Here is a 16700-nt window from a genome sequence, read left to right as displayed (position 1 = left end):
TTTGTGCTAAAGGGAAATAATGATAAATTCAGTACCCAGACACAACATAAAAAGGAATCTACATGGTTGAAATACTTTAATGCTTATATAAGGTCAACAATCACTTAGACTAAAGTTAATATGTATAACAAAATCAAAAAGAGCTACTAATCATTTTACACATTTTACACATTTTCTATGAACTGATCTAAGAATCTCTTCTTTAGAAGTTAACTGAAGCTAACTGCATATATATAATTCAACAGCCGAGGATACTCTTAAAAGATAGTAAACAAAATCATAAACTGTGATTTTCCTAACTCAAAATTACTTTAGGGCAGAAGAGGCTTTTATAATTCTATTATATATTCTTTACAAGTCAGTAAACATTAGGCATCAGATTTTTCTAGACCAAGGATCAATAACTATGCACACAATGATTCCAAAAATGAATTTTGAGCAAAAGGAAGTCACCATCTCTTCACTTCTCTCCTATTCCCTGTTAGAACTGCTGCCTGCAATCTCTAAGCTGTGTGCACAAGACAAACACTGCCCATCCCTAGAAAAAGAGAAAAATGGAATATGACAACTAGATATACCTTATTAAAACTAAATCTTGCTCAAGATCATTTATGATTTAGGAACTTTCCCTTTTGATTGAACCAACTAAATTATGCTTCCATTCAAGGTAATGGAAAATGTTTCTATATACCTTGTAAAAGTGCTCCGAAGAGGCATCCAATAAGTCATTCCATATTTCATATAATACCACTTATAAATAACTTCTATTGTTAAAGATAATGCCTGGAAATGTCTTTAACTTAAAAATTAGTAACTATTATATTTATTTTTTTTGAAGATTTTATTTGTATTTATTTGACAGAGAGAGAGCAAGAACAGGAAACACCAGCAGGGAGAGTGGGAGAGGGAAAAGCAGGCCTCTCGAAGAGCAGGGAGCCCAATGTGGGGCTCAATCCCAGAACCCTGGCATCATGACCTGAGCAGAAGGCAGATGCTTAACAACTGAGCCATCCAGGTGCCCCCAAATTAGTAACTTTTAAAAGTCATAAGGCACCAAACCAGGTGCTTGAAATCCCCTGAGGCACTCTTCAAAAATACAAAACATTTTCCAAAAACTTAGATTTCACGGGAAGGATAGAGGGTTGGGCTATACCTCCCATAGAATATGTTTCCTTTTTAGCTTCCAGGATGCTTAGTGTTAAAATTCGTGTTCAAGTTTTGTTTTATGGTAAAATTATCTTTCTTATTCTTCATTACCTGACTCTTGTGACTTTAAACTTGGCTTAAAACCATCTTGTGCTCAGGTTATTACTTAATGGCCCTCTCATACTCACGGTTATTTTTCAAAAGTAGACAGGATATAAATAATACATTAAAATAAATAGATCACTTCATGTCAGAAGTTCAAAAAAGTCAAGGACCAACTGAACAACCTAGTAATTGTTACATCTGAACTTTGCTTTTTAAAGGTATAGCAAGAAAAATCCAGTTGTCCGACTTTGGATATATCACTTAACTTCTCAGGGTTAGTCTAATCATAAAACATGGGCTTTCATAACATTCCAACAGTGCTTTTCCCATCTTTTTCTTCTTAGCAGAGAAACTTTTTTTCATCCTATTCCTTTATCATATATTTTAGGTAGGTACTTTGATACACTACTTCTAAAATTAGTACATGAAATGTGGTCAAAGTTTGTGTGTTAACAAAAGTAAGAAATTTTAACACAGTAAGAAATTTCTTTTTTTTAAGATTTTATTTATTTATTTGACACAGAGAGAGAAATCACAAGTAAGCAGAGAGGCAGGGAGAGGGAAAGGGGGAAGCAGGCTCCCTGTGGAGCAGAGAGCCCCATGTGGGGATCGATCCCAGGACCTGGGATCATGACCTGAGCCGAAGACAGAAGCTTAACCCACTGAGCCACCCAGGTGCCCCCACAGTAAGAAATTTTTTAAAAATCTAAATTTCAGGAGCACCTGGGTGATTCAGTGGCTTAAGCATCGGCCTTCAGCTCAGGTCATAACCCCAGAGTCCTGGGAACCAGCCCTGCACCAGGTTTCCTGCCGGGTGGAGAGCCTGCTTCTCCCACTCCCTCTGCAGCTCCCCCTGCTTGTGCTTGCTCTCTCTCTGTCAAATAAATAAATAAAACTGTTTCCAAAAAATCTAAATGTTATTTATATACCTAATAAACTGTAAAATATGGTTTTAAAGCATTTCAAACATTATAAAAAATAATATATTCACTATGTCTAGGAACATCAAGAGTGATACCATGAATAGTCATGAGCTCTGTGACCTGGGTCCATTCATGCAGCTACCACAAACTCCCTTTAGAAATCAGAAGTATAAATGATTAAAAAATAATGGACAAGTTTCTTAATAATTCATCTTCACATTCCATGGAATATATCAACTTTAACATAACATTGCTGAAGACAAAATAAAAAAATCATACCTTTAGAGAGATTTTCATATAGGCTCTCAATGGTTAAAAGCAAGTTCTTCTCCATAACTAATCCAAATACAGCCAACCAATGTTTTCTAAAGCACTGTAATAAATGAATTAGAGTCCATGGTGGTTTCAAGTACAGCATCTAAAAAGTATTTTGAAATAATTACCACCTGCTAATTTATTTATTAATCCTATTATTTAAAAGTACCTATTAAGGCATTCCTACATACATTTCTGGGCAAAATAGTTGGGTTCTTTTTAAATTAAAAGATGTTTTGTTAAAAGCCAATCATAATCTTAAAGTGCTAATTCCATTGCAAATTATTTCTGTAAAATTCATATTAGTATTAATCCTTATAGTTTTAGAAACTATGTGCAAAACAAAATGTGCATGTGTGCAAAGCAAAAGCACTGTTTTAATCAGAAGATAGTTTCAATCAGAAAAGATGGACAATTTACTTTCCAACATAGTCAATTCTAGGAAGAAATCAATCTAATTAGTTCATATAGCTGCAGGAAAATCTATACAGAAAGATGTCAACTACCATTAACTCTGGCTACACCCCTGCAAAGACATGTTTATAAAGGAGATTAATCAATTAATATTACAAGATGTCAGTGCATCCAGTTTTGAATCATTCATATGCAATGACTTTCCTATGGATATTATAACATATCCAATTTAAGTCAACCCTCCTAGAATCTTCTGATTATTTCTCATCATTTTGGTTCAGTACTTGATAATATAATAAAACAGCAAATAACCACATTAAAAGTAGTTGTATATCACTGAACCACATTTCTCCTGGCTATAGATGTGAACAGCAAACAAACATTAACTAAACTAAAAAGACCATTTTGGCCAAACGCATTATTTTACTGATTGCAGAAAAGATATGAATCTAGAAAATATAAACTGTCTTGCTAATAATGATCATTTTTATACTTTGATTCTCATATCTATATGACTTAAGCCAAAATATACACTTCTTTTCTGAATACATATTGCTATGCGAATTCCCTATAGTAGACATTCTAATTCAAAAAAACTACAGAAGATAGAAGTTTTTCTGAATTCAAATTAAGCTCCATGGGGGCAATGTGCCTGACACACAGTAAAAACCTAATAAATACTTGTTCACTGAAAAAGAATAAATGATAAAATACCATTTCTAATCTTTAGGAAATGTCTATCATTTAATGTTCAAGAAGTTATTTCAAAAACTATTAAAAAATAATGGGTTACAGATCATCCCGATGAAGCTTACACATTTTATGCAAGTCATATTTCCTAAGATAAGGTCATAAATCTTTAGCAATGAAACAGAAATTTTCAACTAATAGAGTTAAAATGATCACCTCCATCCAAAGGTTTCCAAAAGCAATTTTCATTTCTGTTTCTAATATTGAAGATAAAGCTGTTCCAAGAGATTTTTCAAGATCCGATATAATGCTTTCAAGTATAATGGGTTGTCCAGAATGTGGAGTTTCTTCCTTATAGCTCTCTTCTAACAGTGTTGCTTCTTTAAAATAAATAGTTATAGGTTTTATTTAAGACACCAATAGAACAGTAAATATTTTACATATATAACTGGTATTTGGCCATAAATAATAAACATTTTATGCATATAATTAGTATTTGAATTACACAGAAACCAAACCAATACTTCACTTCTTTAGACAGTATTTAGAAACATGTATCTGTAGAATAGTTGCCTTAGATACAACATAAATACATCACATTAGCAAAATGACAAAAGGCAACAAAATCTTTTTTGCTAAAACAAATTTAGGAAATGTGTAATGTTTTAACCATAATTTTAGTTTTATTATTCTCAAAAAAAGGAAAATGCTTTTCATCAATCAATAATAGAAAATGAACAATTATGGATCAAAGTGTGTTTTCTTCCAAACATAATTGTTTCTTCCAAACAATTGTAGGTCTCATCAGTAAATTGTTTTGAAAGAACCAAAATTTCTCATTTAACTACCTTTATGCCAACACTTTTAAAGTAAATGTTCATTATTTCAATTGATTATCATTTCACTAACATTACTATTTTGATACCTAAAGACAACAGCAATTTCTTTATGGCAAAATGAAAAATATTAAGTGGCTTATCTCTACAAATACCAACTGAGGACTTAAAGTGATAGCAACAGAATGGACAACAAAAGCATGTTACCCCTGAAACACCATAAACTAAAACATCCTCTTCCTCCATCTAAATGTCATTTTGAACATTATGACAAAAGACATCTTATTGCCAAAAAGATAAGTAGCAGTAGTACTATATATGTGAATCTTTATACAATTACACATAAAAAGTACATATAATATTAAAGACTTCAATATTTATTTTGCCAAAACAGGGAGAAGGGTTGGAATGTATTTTTAAATTATGTCAAATTTAATATAACATTCCATCAAATACCAAGCTATAGGACAGATTATTCTGGTTAAAAAATAATAATAATAAAACAATTATACTACCTTCACTTTTCTTAAGTATTAGTTTAAAATTAAAAATAAAACTATTAGGGACACCTGGGTGGCTCAAAGCCTCTGCCTTGTGCTCAGGTCATGATTCCAGTGTCCTGGGACCAAGCCCTGCATCACACTGGGCTCTCTGCTCGGCAGGGAGCCTGCTTCCCTTCCTCTCTCTCTCTGCCTGCCTCTCCCTACTTGTGATCTCTGTCTGCCAAATACATAAATAAAATCTTAAATAAAGTAAAATAAAACTAGTATTTAAATCTTTCGAACTCCTATTACTCAGTTTTTTATTGCATTAATAGGTTATGAATAGGAAGCTAAAAATTTCTCTCCACTTTGAATGAATATTTCCTATATATTCTTGTAGCTACTATTAATTTAAAGGTACAAAATAGCCTGTGCATGGTGATTATAAACATGTAAAAATGTATGCAAGTGTATGGACAAAAATTCAAATTTGTAAGAGCATATGTAGAAGACAATAATGACAACTGTGTTCTTTTGGATTACCATTGTAATTTTCATTTCTTTCTTTCTCTCTGTCCCTCTTTCTTTCCTTCTTTCTATTTTCATTTATTTCTAACTATCTGTGTGCCGGCAAATACTTCAATGTCATTTTAAACGTACAAGATGAAAATTTACTATTAATTCCAATTGTTATCAATAATGGCGATACATAAAAGATATATTTCTAATTATTTGTAGTAAGAATACTACCTGCTTTCAATTGTTGTTTAGATATACAAGGCTGATGACATACATCTGTGTTCAGAGATAAGTTTAATAACTCTGCACTCAATTCTTCTTTACTGAGTGACTTCACACCACTTATTAGGCCTTTGTTTCTTAAATTTCTATCATCCCTAAGGTTGGGGTTAGGAGGAAAAAATATTTTATTTTTTATAAGATAAATCACATGGCATCTCAAAACACATTGGATCTAATCAGAGGTGGGTGATCTCAACATGTATATTAACAAAGGATAAGTTTTTTAAAACAGAGAAGATAAAGGAATTAACACACAGTAGAGTCACAGCATATGAATTTCTGAAAATAATAATTATTATATATGAGTGTTTTCCTGATACCAGGCACTGTTCTAAGTGTGTGTGTGTGTGTGTGTGTGTGTGTATAGTCAATCCATCCAATTCTCACAGTAAACCTTATAGGTAGTACTGGTATCATTTTTATTCCCCTTTCACAAATGAAAAACTGAGGTGTAAAGAGGTTAAGTAACTTGCCCAAAATTGTACCTGTAAGTTGAAGCTGGATTTGAACATAGGAATACGATCATCCAAAAAGAAAGAAACAGAGAGCCAAAGAGAAATAATTTCCACGTGGAAGGCAATTACAAATTTACTAACAGTGAACATAAGACAAATGGTGAGAATTTGCTATTTCCTGAAAGAAGGAAGTATGATTACAGCATAGGGCATGAGACCAGTTTATATGGCTACAGAGAAAGCCAAGGGCATTAATAATGGAAAGATTTAAGGGCTTCAGTGGGTAAGTGACATGATCAGATCTGTGTTTATTAACTGCTGTTATGAAATCCAACAGATTTCCAGCTTTTGCTAATGGTAGAGTAAATTGATTAGACTAATCTTCCCACTGATGAGGATTAGAAAATGTGGACAAAAAAAAAAAAAAAGCCTATCTGAAGGCACTCAGGAGAAATAAAATGAAGGCAGGAGCTGGAGGGAAGCTTACCCTCAATACAGAGGTACTGCTTCCGTAAGAGCTACATGGTTCTATCTCTTTGCCCAAGGGCATTCATTCTCTAATTCATCAATGGCTACAACAGAAAGCACAGCCACAGTAATTTGGAATGTCAGAAGACTATGTTCAGGACTAGCCAGAGCAGACAAAAATTTAAGTAGGGAACTGAAGAAGGGAGGAAGCCACGGAACATGTGAACCTTAAAATTTGCATATAAATTCTACCCAGAAAAAAAAAACACAACATGCTACCAAGAGACAAAGCAATCAACTGAACTAGACTTAGATATGACACAGATGTTGAAGTGATCTGATAGGGAATTTTAAATAATTCTGATTAAATTTGTTAAAGGCTCTAGTGGAAAAGGTGAATATCATGCAAAATTACATGGGCAATTTCAGCACAGATGAAAATTAAATGTGACTACTAGCAATTAAAAAAAAAAAAAAAGCCACAGTAACAGAAATGAAGAAGGTCTTTAAAACAGGCTCCACGGCAGAATTGACATAGGCAAGGAAAGAAATTACAAACTTGCAGACAGGTCAAAAGAAATTACCCAAACTGAAATAAAAAGAGAATAAAGTGTTTTTTTTTTAATTCAACAGCTATAGGACAATATCAAACAATCCAACATACATGCTTATATTATGTATCTATTACTGTGTAACAAATTATCCCCAAACTCAGCAGCTTAAAACAAACATTATCTCACACATCTTCTAAGAGTCAGAAATCTGGGAGCAGCCTTACTAGTTGGTTCTGGTTCAGGGTCTCTCAAAAGGCTGAAACATGCTGTTGCTAGAGTTGCAGCTATCTCAAGGTTTAATTGACACTCATTCACGAGACTCTTGGCTGGAGGCTTCAGTTACTCACCACGCAGGTCTAATCCATTGGGCTGTTCACTGCATGGCAGCTTGCTTCCACAAAACAAATGATTTGAGAGAGGAGAAAGCAAGAGAGTTCCTGAAAAGGAAGTCCCAGTGTTCCTAATTTTTCTCACCTAATTCCTAATTTTTCTAACCTAATCTGATAGTGACAGTATGTTACTGGTACAACCAACCCTAAGTACAATCAATGCAAGAGGGGCCTACACAAGGGCATTAACACTAAGAGGCAAGAATCATTGGGGTAATCTTGGAAACTGGCTACTATAGTATAATTCTATAATAGGTGAAGTAGAAAAGAGGGAATGGGCAGAAGAAACATTTGAAGAAATAGTGGCTGAGAATTATCTAAAACTGAAGACAAACAGGAAACCAGAGATCCAAGAAGCTCAGAGAACATCAACCAGGATAAATTCTTCTCTACCCGTTTCCCTACCACCACCACCACACACACACACACACACACACACACACACACACACACACACCTGGATATATCTGCTAAAAACTGTTAAAATAAACTGCAAAAGCAAAAAACAAAGAAAAGCCCTTGAAAGCAGAAAGTAAAAAAAAAAGGCACATTACCTACATAGAGGAACAAAGATAACATTTACATCAGACTTCTTATCAGAAACCATACAAACTAGAAGAAAAGGGAGTGACCTCTTTAAAATATTGAAAGGGAAAAAAAGCCAACCCAGAACTGTATATCCAGCAAAAATATCTTTCAAAAATAAATTAAGAAATGAAGATATTATCAGACAAACAAAACCAAGAATTTCACTACCAATAGATACACACATGTCAAAGAAATCTGTTTAGAGAGAAGGAATATAAAACGAGACAGAAATTGAATCTACAAAAATAATGAGTGCAAAAAATGAAAATAAAATATTAACTTAAAATACTCACTTATTTTTAATTGCTTTAAATGTCAAATGATGAAAGCAAATACAGTAACAAAACATGTGCTTATTATCATTTCTGTAAAAGTAACATAGACCACAATGATAGCACAAAGGATGGGAAAAAGAAACTATTATAAGATCCTTACACTGAACATGAAGCAATATATTATTATTTGAGCGTAGACAACTTTGATCAAGTAAGATATCTAGGGCAACCATTAAAATGTTTTTTTCAAAAAGGTATAAATATTCAATAATGGAGATAAAGTGGAACCATAAAAAATACACAATTAACTCAAGGAAGAAAAAGAAAAGAACAGATGAAACAAATAGAAAATAATTAGCAAAAAGGTAGATTTGATCCAGCCAATTAAATTTAAGTGGTATAAACTTATCACTTAAAAGAAAAGTTGTGGGGCGCCTGGGTGGTTCAGTGGGTTAAGTGTCTAACTCTTGATTTCAGCTCATGTCATGATCTCAGGCTGGTGAGATTGAGCCCCATGCTGGGCTCCACACTGAGTGTGGAGCTGCTTGATTCTCTCTTTCTCTCTGAGCTGCTTGATTTTCTCTTTCTCTCTCTCTGCCCCTCCCTGCCTGTGCTCTCTCTCTCTCAAAACAAACAAACAAACAAACAAAAACAAGTTGTCAGAATGGATAAAAATAAAGTACCAACAACATGCTACCTACAAAATACTTACTGTAAAGACACAGGTTAAAAGTAAGTCGATGGGAAAAAATATACCAGATAAGTACTAACCAAAACAAAACTGGAATGGTAGTATTAATACTAAACAAAGAAGACTTTCAGGAACGGAGAAAGACATTATACAATGAGAAAGGGATCAGTTCTCCGAAGACAACCCTAAACAATCCTACAAATGTATGCACCTTATTACCAAGTTTTATAATACATGAAGTAAAACAAACAGAACTGGAAGGAGAATTAAGCCCATAATTATAGTTAGAGATTTCAATACTCCTCTCTCAACAATCACAGAATAAGCAGACAACTGGTAACATCATAGAAAACCTGAACAATACTATGAAACAACGTGACCTAACTGAAATTTATAGAATACTCTACCCACAAAAGCAGAATGCAAATTCTTTTATACACATGTAAAACATTCACCAAATTCTTGGCAATAAAGCAAACTAACAAATTTAAAAGAAATCATATAAATTAATGTTCTCAAATCAAGGTGGAACTAAAGTACAAACTGATAGCAAGAAGAAAACTGGAAAATTTGCAAATATTTGGAATTAAATAACAAACATCTAAATATCAAAGGGCAGTTATACTGAACTGAATGAAAATAAGACAAAACATCAAAATTTGTGGGATGCAACTGAAACAGGTAAATTTACAGCAGTCTCAAACAAGTGATATCAGCTTCCACCTTAAGAAACCAGAAAAAGGGCACAAAGGGCATAAGAGTATTTTCTGGAAAGACAGAAGCATTCTATATATTGAGAGGGATATATATGTATATATATATAGGCTACACCAGTATATCCAACATCATATAGTTAAGATTTGTGCATTTCAATATTGTACATTTTTGCCCAAAACACAAAAAACCTTATAAAAATAATAAGTGGGGACAGGGAGTGAATGGATCTAGATAACAGAAGAATGGGAGAATTTTTATAATTGTAGCTGAATACTTAGAAGTTTATTAGTTCTTCTTCACTTTGACTATCATTGGAAATTCTCCATAATGAAACTTTTTTTAATTAAGAGTGAAAAATTGCCATTATTACTTTCTGAAGAATAAATGGAGGAGAGCAAGTGTGAAAGCAGAGAGCCTAAATTAGTCTTCGAGTCAAAAAGGAAGTGGAACAATAGCATGATGGACAAAGACGGTGGCAGGGGAGATGAAGAAAAGATCGTACGGGACCCATTAATTGACCAGATATAAAGTATGAGGGAGAAGCAGTTATCAAAAATGACTCTTACATTTCTGGCTCTAGCAAATAGGTGGAAAGTGGCATTTTTTGTTCAGATGGAGAATGTTTAGAAAGAAAAATCAAGAGCTCATTTTTGGAGATGGTATGTCCCAGATGTCTATAACACACCCAAGTAGAGAAAGCAAATAGTAGATGAATATAGAATTCAGAAGAGAGAGATAGAGGTATGAACTAGGGGTTGCTGGCCCACACTCATGATTGTAAATGTAAAGTAATACACTTGGAATTACGTATAGTACACAGTGTTGGAGAGGAGTTCTCCTGGCATCATTATCAATATTATCATCATAATCGTCACCATCAACCATTTAAGTAAAGTAAATGTATTCTCATAAGTAGGTGGCACTTACACAGGAGAACGATTCTGGCCTTTTACAGATAAAAATAAAAACAAAAAACAGGCTCCCCTGGGAACACAATGCTAGATTAAAAGTAAAGTCTGACTTCAAATTTTCATTTCACTAAAAATGTTGTATCTGCTTTCCTAAAACAGTTACTGCAGAAATAATGGAGAAATGATAAAGTCTCACCAGTTTAATTTTCATTCTAAGTTGAACTAAAAAAGCAACAATATGTAATTTATCTCTCAAATTTAGCTTATCTCAAATTCAAAATGATTAACATATTATACTATTTCAACCTCCCACAAACTCCAAGCTAATATATTATGCCCTAGGTGAAAATATAATTTTAAATAACCTAGAGACAGAAATCTTTAATATTTTCTTTAATTCCAAGTAGAATACTGCCATCTTTGAAGACAACTAAAATGAAAATTTTTTTAGGTTTTTTAAAGTTTTAATTCCACTTTTTAAAGTTTTAATTCCACTTTAACATACAGCATTATATTAGTTTCAGGTATATAACATAGTGATTCAATGCTTCCATATATTTAAAATGATAACTGACCTCGCCCCCTTGGAAGAAAAACCTTAGGGCTATTCATTTCTATAATCGCTGTATTTCATATAGAATTTAGGCATGTTTGTGAAACTGTAAAAAAACAAAAAAAAAGAACTCCATTTTTCAGTGAATAAAATTCAGACTAAAACGGCAGTTTAAGTCGCTCTTCTTGGTTCCTTCAGAGCTTTTTCTTATAGACAATGAGTACAATTTTGCTTAACGTTATGTTAGTTTTACCTTGGAACTAAGTTATGAAAATACTAATTGGGAATGGAGGGGAAGGAGAAGAAAGGGAAGAGGAGGAGGAGACTCTTACTGAGATCATTTCCTGTACTGGGCACTACCCTAAGTCCTTTATGTGTATACATTATCTAAGTCCTTGCAATAAATCCAGGAGGCAAGAATTAGTATCCCCCTATATTTTATATGTAAAGAAACTAAGTTAAGCAACTTTCCCAGGACACAAGGCTAGTAAGTGGGCGAGTCACAAATCCAGCCCTCACTCTACGAACAGACATTGCCTCTTCCCCACAAACTAATTAATTAATCTTCTTGCCTCATGATCAAAAATCTGTCACACTTTTATTTCTGATCTTATTCGCAGATTAAATTGGCTGTCCCCAGCTTTTATAAAAGGTTTCTGAATGTCACATAAAAAAAAACTGAAATAAGACTTCCTAAGTTTCAGGGGCACCTGGGTGGCTCAGTGGGTTGAGCCGCTGCCTTCGGCTCAGGTCATGATCTCAGGGTCCTGGGATCGAGTCCTGCATCGGACTCCCTGCTCAGCGGGGAGCCTGCTTCCCTCTCTCTTTCTCTGCCTGCCTCTCTGCCTACTTGTGATCTCTGTCTGTCAAATAAATAAATAAAATCTTAAAAAAAAAAAAAAATAGACTTCCTAGGTTTCAAATCTCATTCTTCTATAGCTAACATGTTATAAGAATGTGATACAAAATTGAAATGCTTCCTGGAACATCTCGAAAATCATATCCCTTTTTGATCCTTAATCTGGTGGGTAGAATATGACTCCTAAAAATTCTCTGGTATAGTTGCTATTTAGAAAAATAAAAAATAAAAAAGTTTGGAATGACTATGAAACTCACGTGCACAGAATAACAACAGAACAAGGGACTAATTCCTGGTACTGAAGACAGCATTTTAATACTCGATCATCATTGTTCTCGTCACTCAGTCCATCTGGAAATTTAGCAAAAGTGACAATCAATAAGCATACTAAAAATCTGGACAGTCTAGGCTTTATTTACAGGTCAAAAACATCTAAAAGAATGAACACTCCTTAAATAAAAAGAGAAAAATAAGACACAGCAAAACAATGCCTTAAAAATTCGGGATCTAGAGTTCAGGTAGAATTCCAAACAAGGTAGAATTCAGGTAGAATTACCAAAGTAGTTAGTTTACTACTAAAATGGATAGGATATGACTATTAATAAACATAAAAGAAAGTGATCAATATGTTAAATGCCATACTAGAAACCTAAAGCTATTAATTCTAGTCTCAATTCAGTCACCTGTATCACACTTAAAATGATCTCCACTTAAAAGAGGTCTGTAAAATAATGAATAACAGTTTACCAGCATTGGAACCATTTTCATGTGTCTGCTTTTCCTTAATCTCTAAGCAATTAACATTTAGAGATCCACAGAAAAGGTGATATGGATCCTACGTAGAAAACACAAAAAATTCCTACCAAGTGTTAATCAATGGTTGACAGAGTGTCCTCTAGCATTCTGTAAGCCTTAAAGCATGATGTAAAAGTTTGGTTTTTGTGAAAATGATATAATGTGTAGAAACAAGATCAAAGACAATGTTTTTCCTAAGTCCTTACACTGCCTGCCTCAAAACTCCCTCAAGTACTTAATAATAAGATTTCAGGGCTATACCCCAGACCCACTTCTGGATAAGAATCTTTAAAGTCTGGGCCCAAGCACGAATTTAAACTCTTTGGTGAGTCTCTTATACATTAAGATTCAAGACATACTAGACAAGGAACCTCAGAACTCTGTTTCTAGACGATAGCTTTTTTTTCCCCCTCAACTTTTAGTCTACCTTCCTTAGTCCTCTGAACATTCAAATAAGAAAACTCATTCATTCAAGGAATGAATTTTTAGGTAGGGCTGAATTTGTACCCAGGCCCCTGTGCTAAGTAACTGGATGTACAAGAACAAACTTTTGAGGAGCTCACTATCTCTAGTGAAGTCTAGACAGAACTGAATTGATCTCAGAGCATAATCCTGAAGATACAATTCAGTTCTTTTATCAGAAAACCAGGAAGCCAAGCAGACATATAATACAGTAGCCGATTTTTCTTCTTTTGGCTCACAGAGTCAGTATCACAATAAGGCAAAATGGGCAGCAAAAAATCATTAGCTTTAAATAAATTAGAAGATGAAAGAAGGTTAAAGGTTACAGTATACCACTCTATAAAATTGATGATCATCTGTGTTCTCACTTTTTCTAGAATATGCAGGGCTTGAAAACTCACCTAAAACTGCAAGAATATTCACAAAATATTTATTCAACAAATATTTTTGAGCCCCTGCTCAGGTACTGTTCAAAAGTGAACAAAACAAAGACTCTGGAAATAGATTTATCTGGTTCTGAATCCCTGCTTTCCCACTTACTAGACATGTAAACCTGGGCAAACTGCCTACCCAGGAAAATGAAACAAGAAAATTTATAGGAACAATTGGCCCAATAAGAGGCAATAGCAAGTACTTTTTAAGTAAAACACATTATGTTAAACTCAAGCTTAAGTGGCACAACAGCATGATCTCTACTCAGAACACCAAAAACCCCCCAAAATCCTGTATAAATTATAGTTAGCATGATGTTTAATATTTAAGCATTTAGGAATTTAAGCTTCTCAACTGCTTCCCACTGATGTAGCCCCAGAACAGTGCTGGTATAGGTATTTGGCAAATATATGAATCAACAAAAATATAATACAAGAAAATATAAAAATGATGCAAAATATGCGGTGTGGAGGTGTGAGGGTGGCAGATAACTTTATTTTGCCCTTATTATAAAAGAAAAATAATTTAGAAAATCTGGAAAATACAAAGAAAATTAAAGTAACTCATAATTCCATCAGCTACATATATCCGACATTCCCTACCTCTAAGTATATAATGCATAATCTAACAAATTTGGGATGATTTTTTTTTCTTTTAAATCCTACTTTGTCATTTTTTTGAAATACAGTAGTATTCTTTCACAAAGCTATAATATTGTAACTTTGTCAATTATTAGACACTCAAGTTGTTTCAATTTTTTTGCTCTATTAATAGTGTTATGAACATTATTTATATAAATCACTGACAGCATCTCTGATTGTGTCTTAGAGAACATTTCTAGAAAGGAAATTGTATCTTTAGGCTTCTTAAAACAAACACACTGATAAACTGCTCTCCTGAGAAGTTACTAATTCATATTCCCAAAGCACTGGTATGATGCAAAAGAATAACTTTCTAAACTTAGAAGCAATAAAAAGAAAGGAAAAAATGAAAGATTTAAACTAGAAATATCTATATGTAAGAAATTAACAACATTCAAAATGGCAAAGAGGAAAGTAATTGTAGCGAACAAGAGGCTGACTAGTTGTACTTCTTTTTCTATGAATCACCTATTAATAATCTTTGTTCAGGGGCACCTGGGTGGCTCAGTGGGTTAAAGCCTCTGCCTTCGGCTCATATCATGATTCCAGGATCCTGGGATCGAGCCCCACATCGGGCTCTCTGATCAGCCGGGAGCCTGCTTCCCTTCCTCTCTCTCTACCTGCCTCTCTGCCTACTTGTAATCTCTGTCTGTCAAATAAATAAATGGATAGATAGATAGATAGATAAAATAATCTTTGTTCATTTAGGGAAAGGGGATCTTTTTGTTTTTCTGGTAAATTTATACAAGCTTTTCACATAGCAAGGACACAAAAGAATTATCACCTATTCTAGGCTATAAACCGTCAGGTACTTGAACTCAATCTTCACAATCATTTGTTGAGCTGGAGGTTATTTTCCCCCATTTTATTTCCTTAGTTTCCTCATCTTTAACTTTCCTCAGGTCAGGTTATAAACTCAGATCAATCAGATTTCAAATCCTATTCACCTCTCATGTTACTAAATACAACATTAAATAAATACAATCTTGAAAGGAGTTAAGGACCAGGCTAAAATTAAAGTCCATAAAGACTATTTAACATTATCTACATTTGTTTTTAATGGAAAAATGCTTGTTTAAAAAATACATTGCTATAATACTTACTGATGATGTAAAAGAAAAAGAACACAAAAGCAGCAATTACTAAGAGCTGGTTGCAAATGTGCCCGACATTTATAAAGTGTCATTTTGTTTTTGCTTTTTTCCAAACAGGAACTTTAATTTTACTCAATAATCCTGAATTGAGAGGCACCTGAATTGAGAGGCACCATAGATTCATAATCTATGAATCACCTATTAATAATCTTTGTTCAGGGGCACCTGGGTGGCTCAGTGGGTTAAAGCCTCTGCCTTCAGCTCAGGTCATGATCCCAGTGTTCTGGGATAGATCTCTCTGCTCAGCACGGAGCCTGCTTCCCCTCCTCTCTCTCTGCCTGCCTCTCTGCCTCTTGTGATCTCTGTCTGTCAAATAAATAAATAAAATCTTAAGAAAAAAAAAATCCTGAATGGAGGGGCAACTGAGTGACTCAGTGGGTTAGGACTCTGCCTTTGGCTCAGGTCATGATCTCAGGATCCTGAGGAGGAGCCCAGCATGGCACTGGGCTCTCTGCTCAGCAGGGAGCCTGCTTCTCCCTCTCTCTGCCTGCCTGTCTGCTTGTGATCTCTCTCTCTGTCAAATAAATAAATAAAATCTTTAAAACAATAATAATAATCCTGAATTGAGTTTTCTCATAAGATTATTAGTTTATCATTAGAATACAAAATGTAATTTCATTATGATAAAAAAGCCTAAAGATATTTCTAATGGGTATCATAAAATCATTAGCAACAGAATAAACCTATTAAGCACCTTGTACTTTATACAAGTAATTTTTTTTTTATTTAGAAAAATTTTTTTAAAGATTTTATTTATTTATTTGAGAGAGAATAAGAGAGAGAGAGCATGAGAGAGGAGAAGGTCAGAGGGAGAAGCAGACTCCCCATGGAGCTGGGATCCCGATGCAGGACTCGATCCTGGAAGTCCGGGATCATGACCAGAGACGAAGGCTGTAGCTCAACCAACTGAGCCACCCAGGTGCCCTATAAGTAATGTTTTAATGATCAATGAAGAAAACAGTGATACAGAGAAACACATAAAGGACTTAGCTGACACAGACAATTACAAATAATCTATTATTATATCTATGGCCTTATAACTAA

At 34.0% G+C, this 16700-nt stretch overlaps 1 protein-coding gene across 5 annotated transcripts in view; it reads right to left on the bottom strand.

Annotated features, from left to right (window-relative positions):
* SWT1 (SWT1 RNA endoribonuclease homolog) overlaps positions 1-16700 on the bottom strand; it is a 107945-nt gene that overhangs the window by 62279 nt on the left and 28966 nt on the right. For 4 of the 5 annotated variants that reach the window (XM_059146278.1, XM_059146280.1, XM_059146281.1 and 1 more), the window contains exons 10-13: positions 12430-12523; positions 5662-5807; positions 3810-3973; positions 2454-2592 (exon numbers count right to left, since the gene is read on the bottom strand). In XM_059146278.1, coding sequence (XP_059002261.1) covers positions 2454-2592; positions 3810-3973; positions 5662-5807; positions 12430-12523 — 543 coding nt within the window. The remainder of the gene's footprint in view (positions 1-2453; positions 2593-3809; positions 3974-5661; positions 5808-12429; positions 12524-16700) is intronic. The other variant, XM_059146279.1, reaches the window with a different exon arrangement.

The sequence above is a fragment of the Mustela lutreola genome, chromosome 14 (genome assembly GCF_030435805.1).
Source record: "Mustela lutreola isolate mMusLut2 chromosome 14, mMusLut2.pri, whole genome shotgun sequence".
Classification (NCBI taxonomy): Eukaryota; Metazoa; Chordata; class Mammalia; order Carnivora; family Mustelidae; genus Mustela; species Mustela lutreola.
This window is presented reverse-complemented; position numbering and strand designations above follow the sequence as displayed.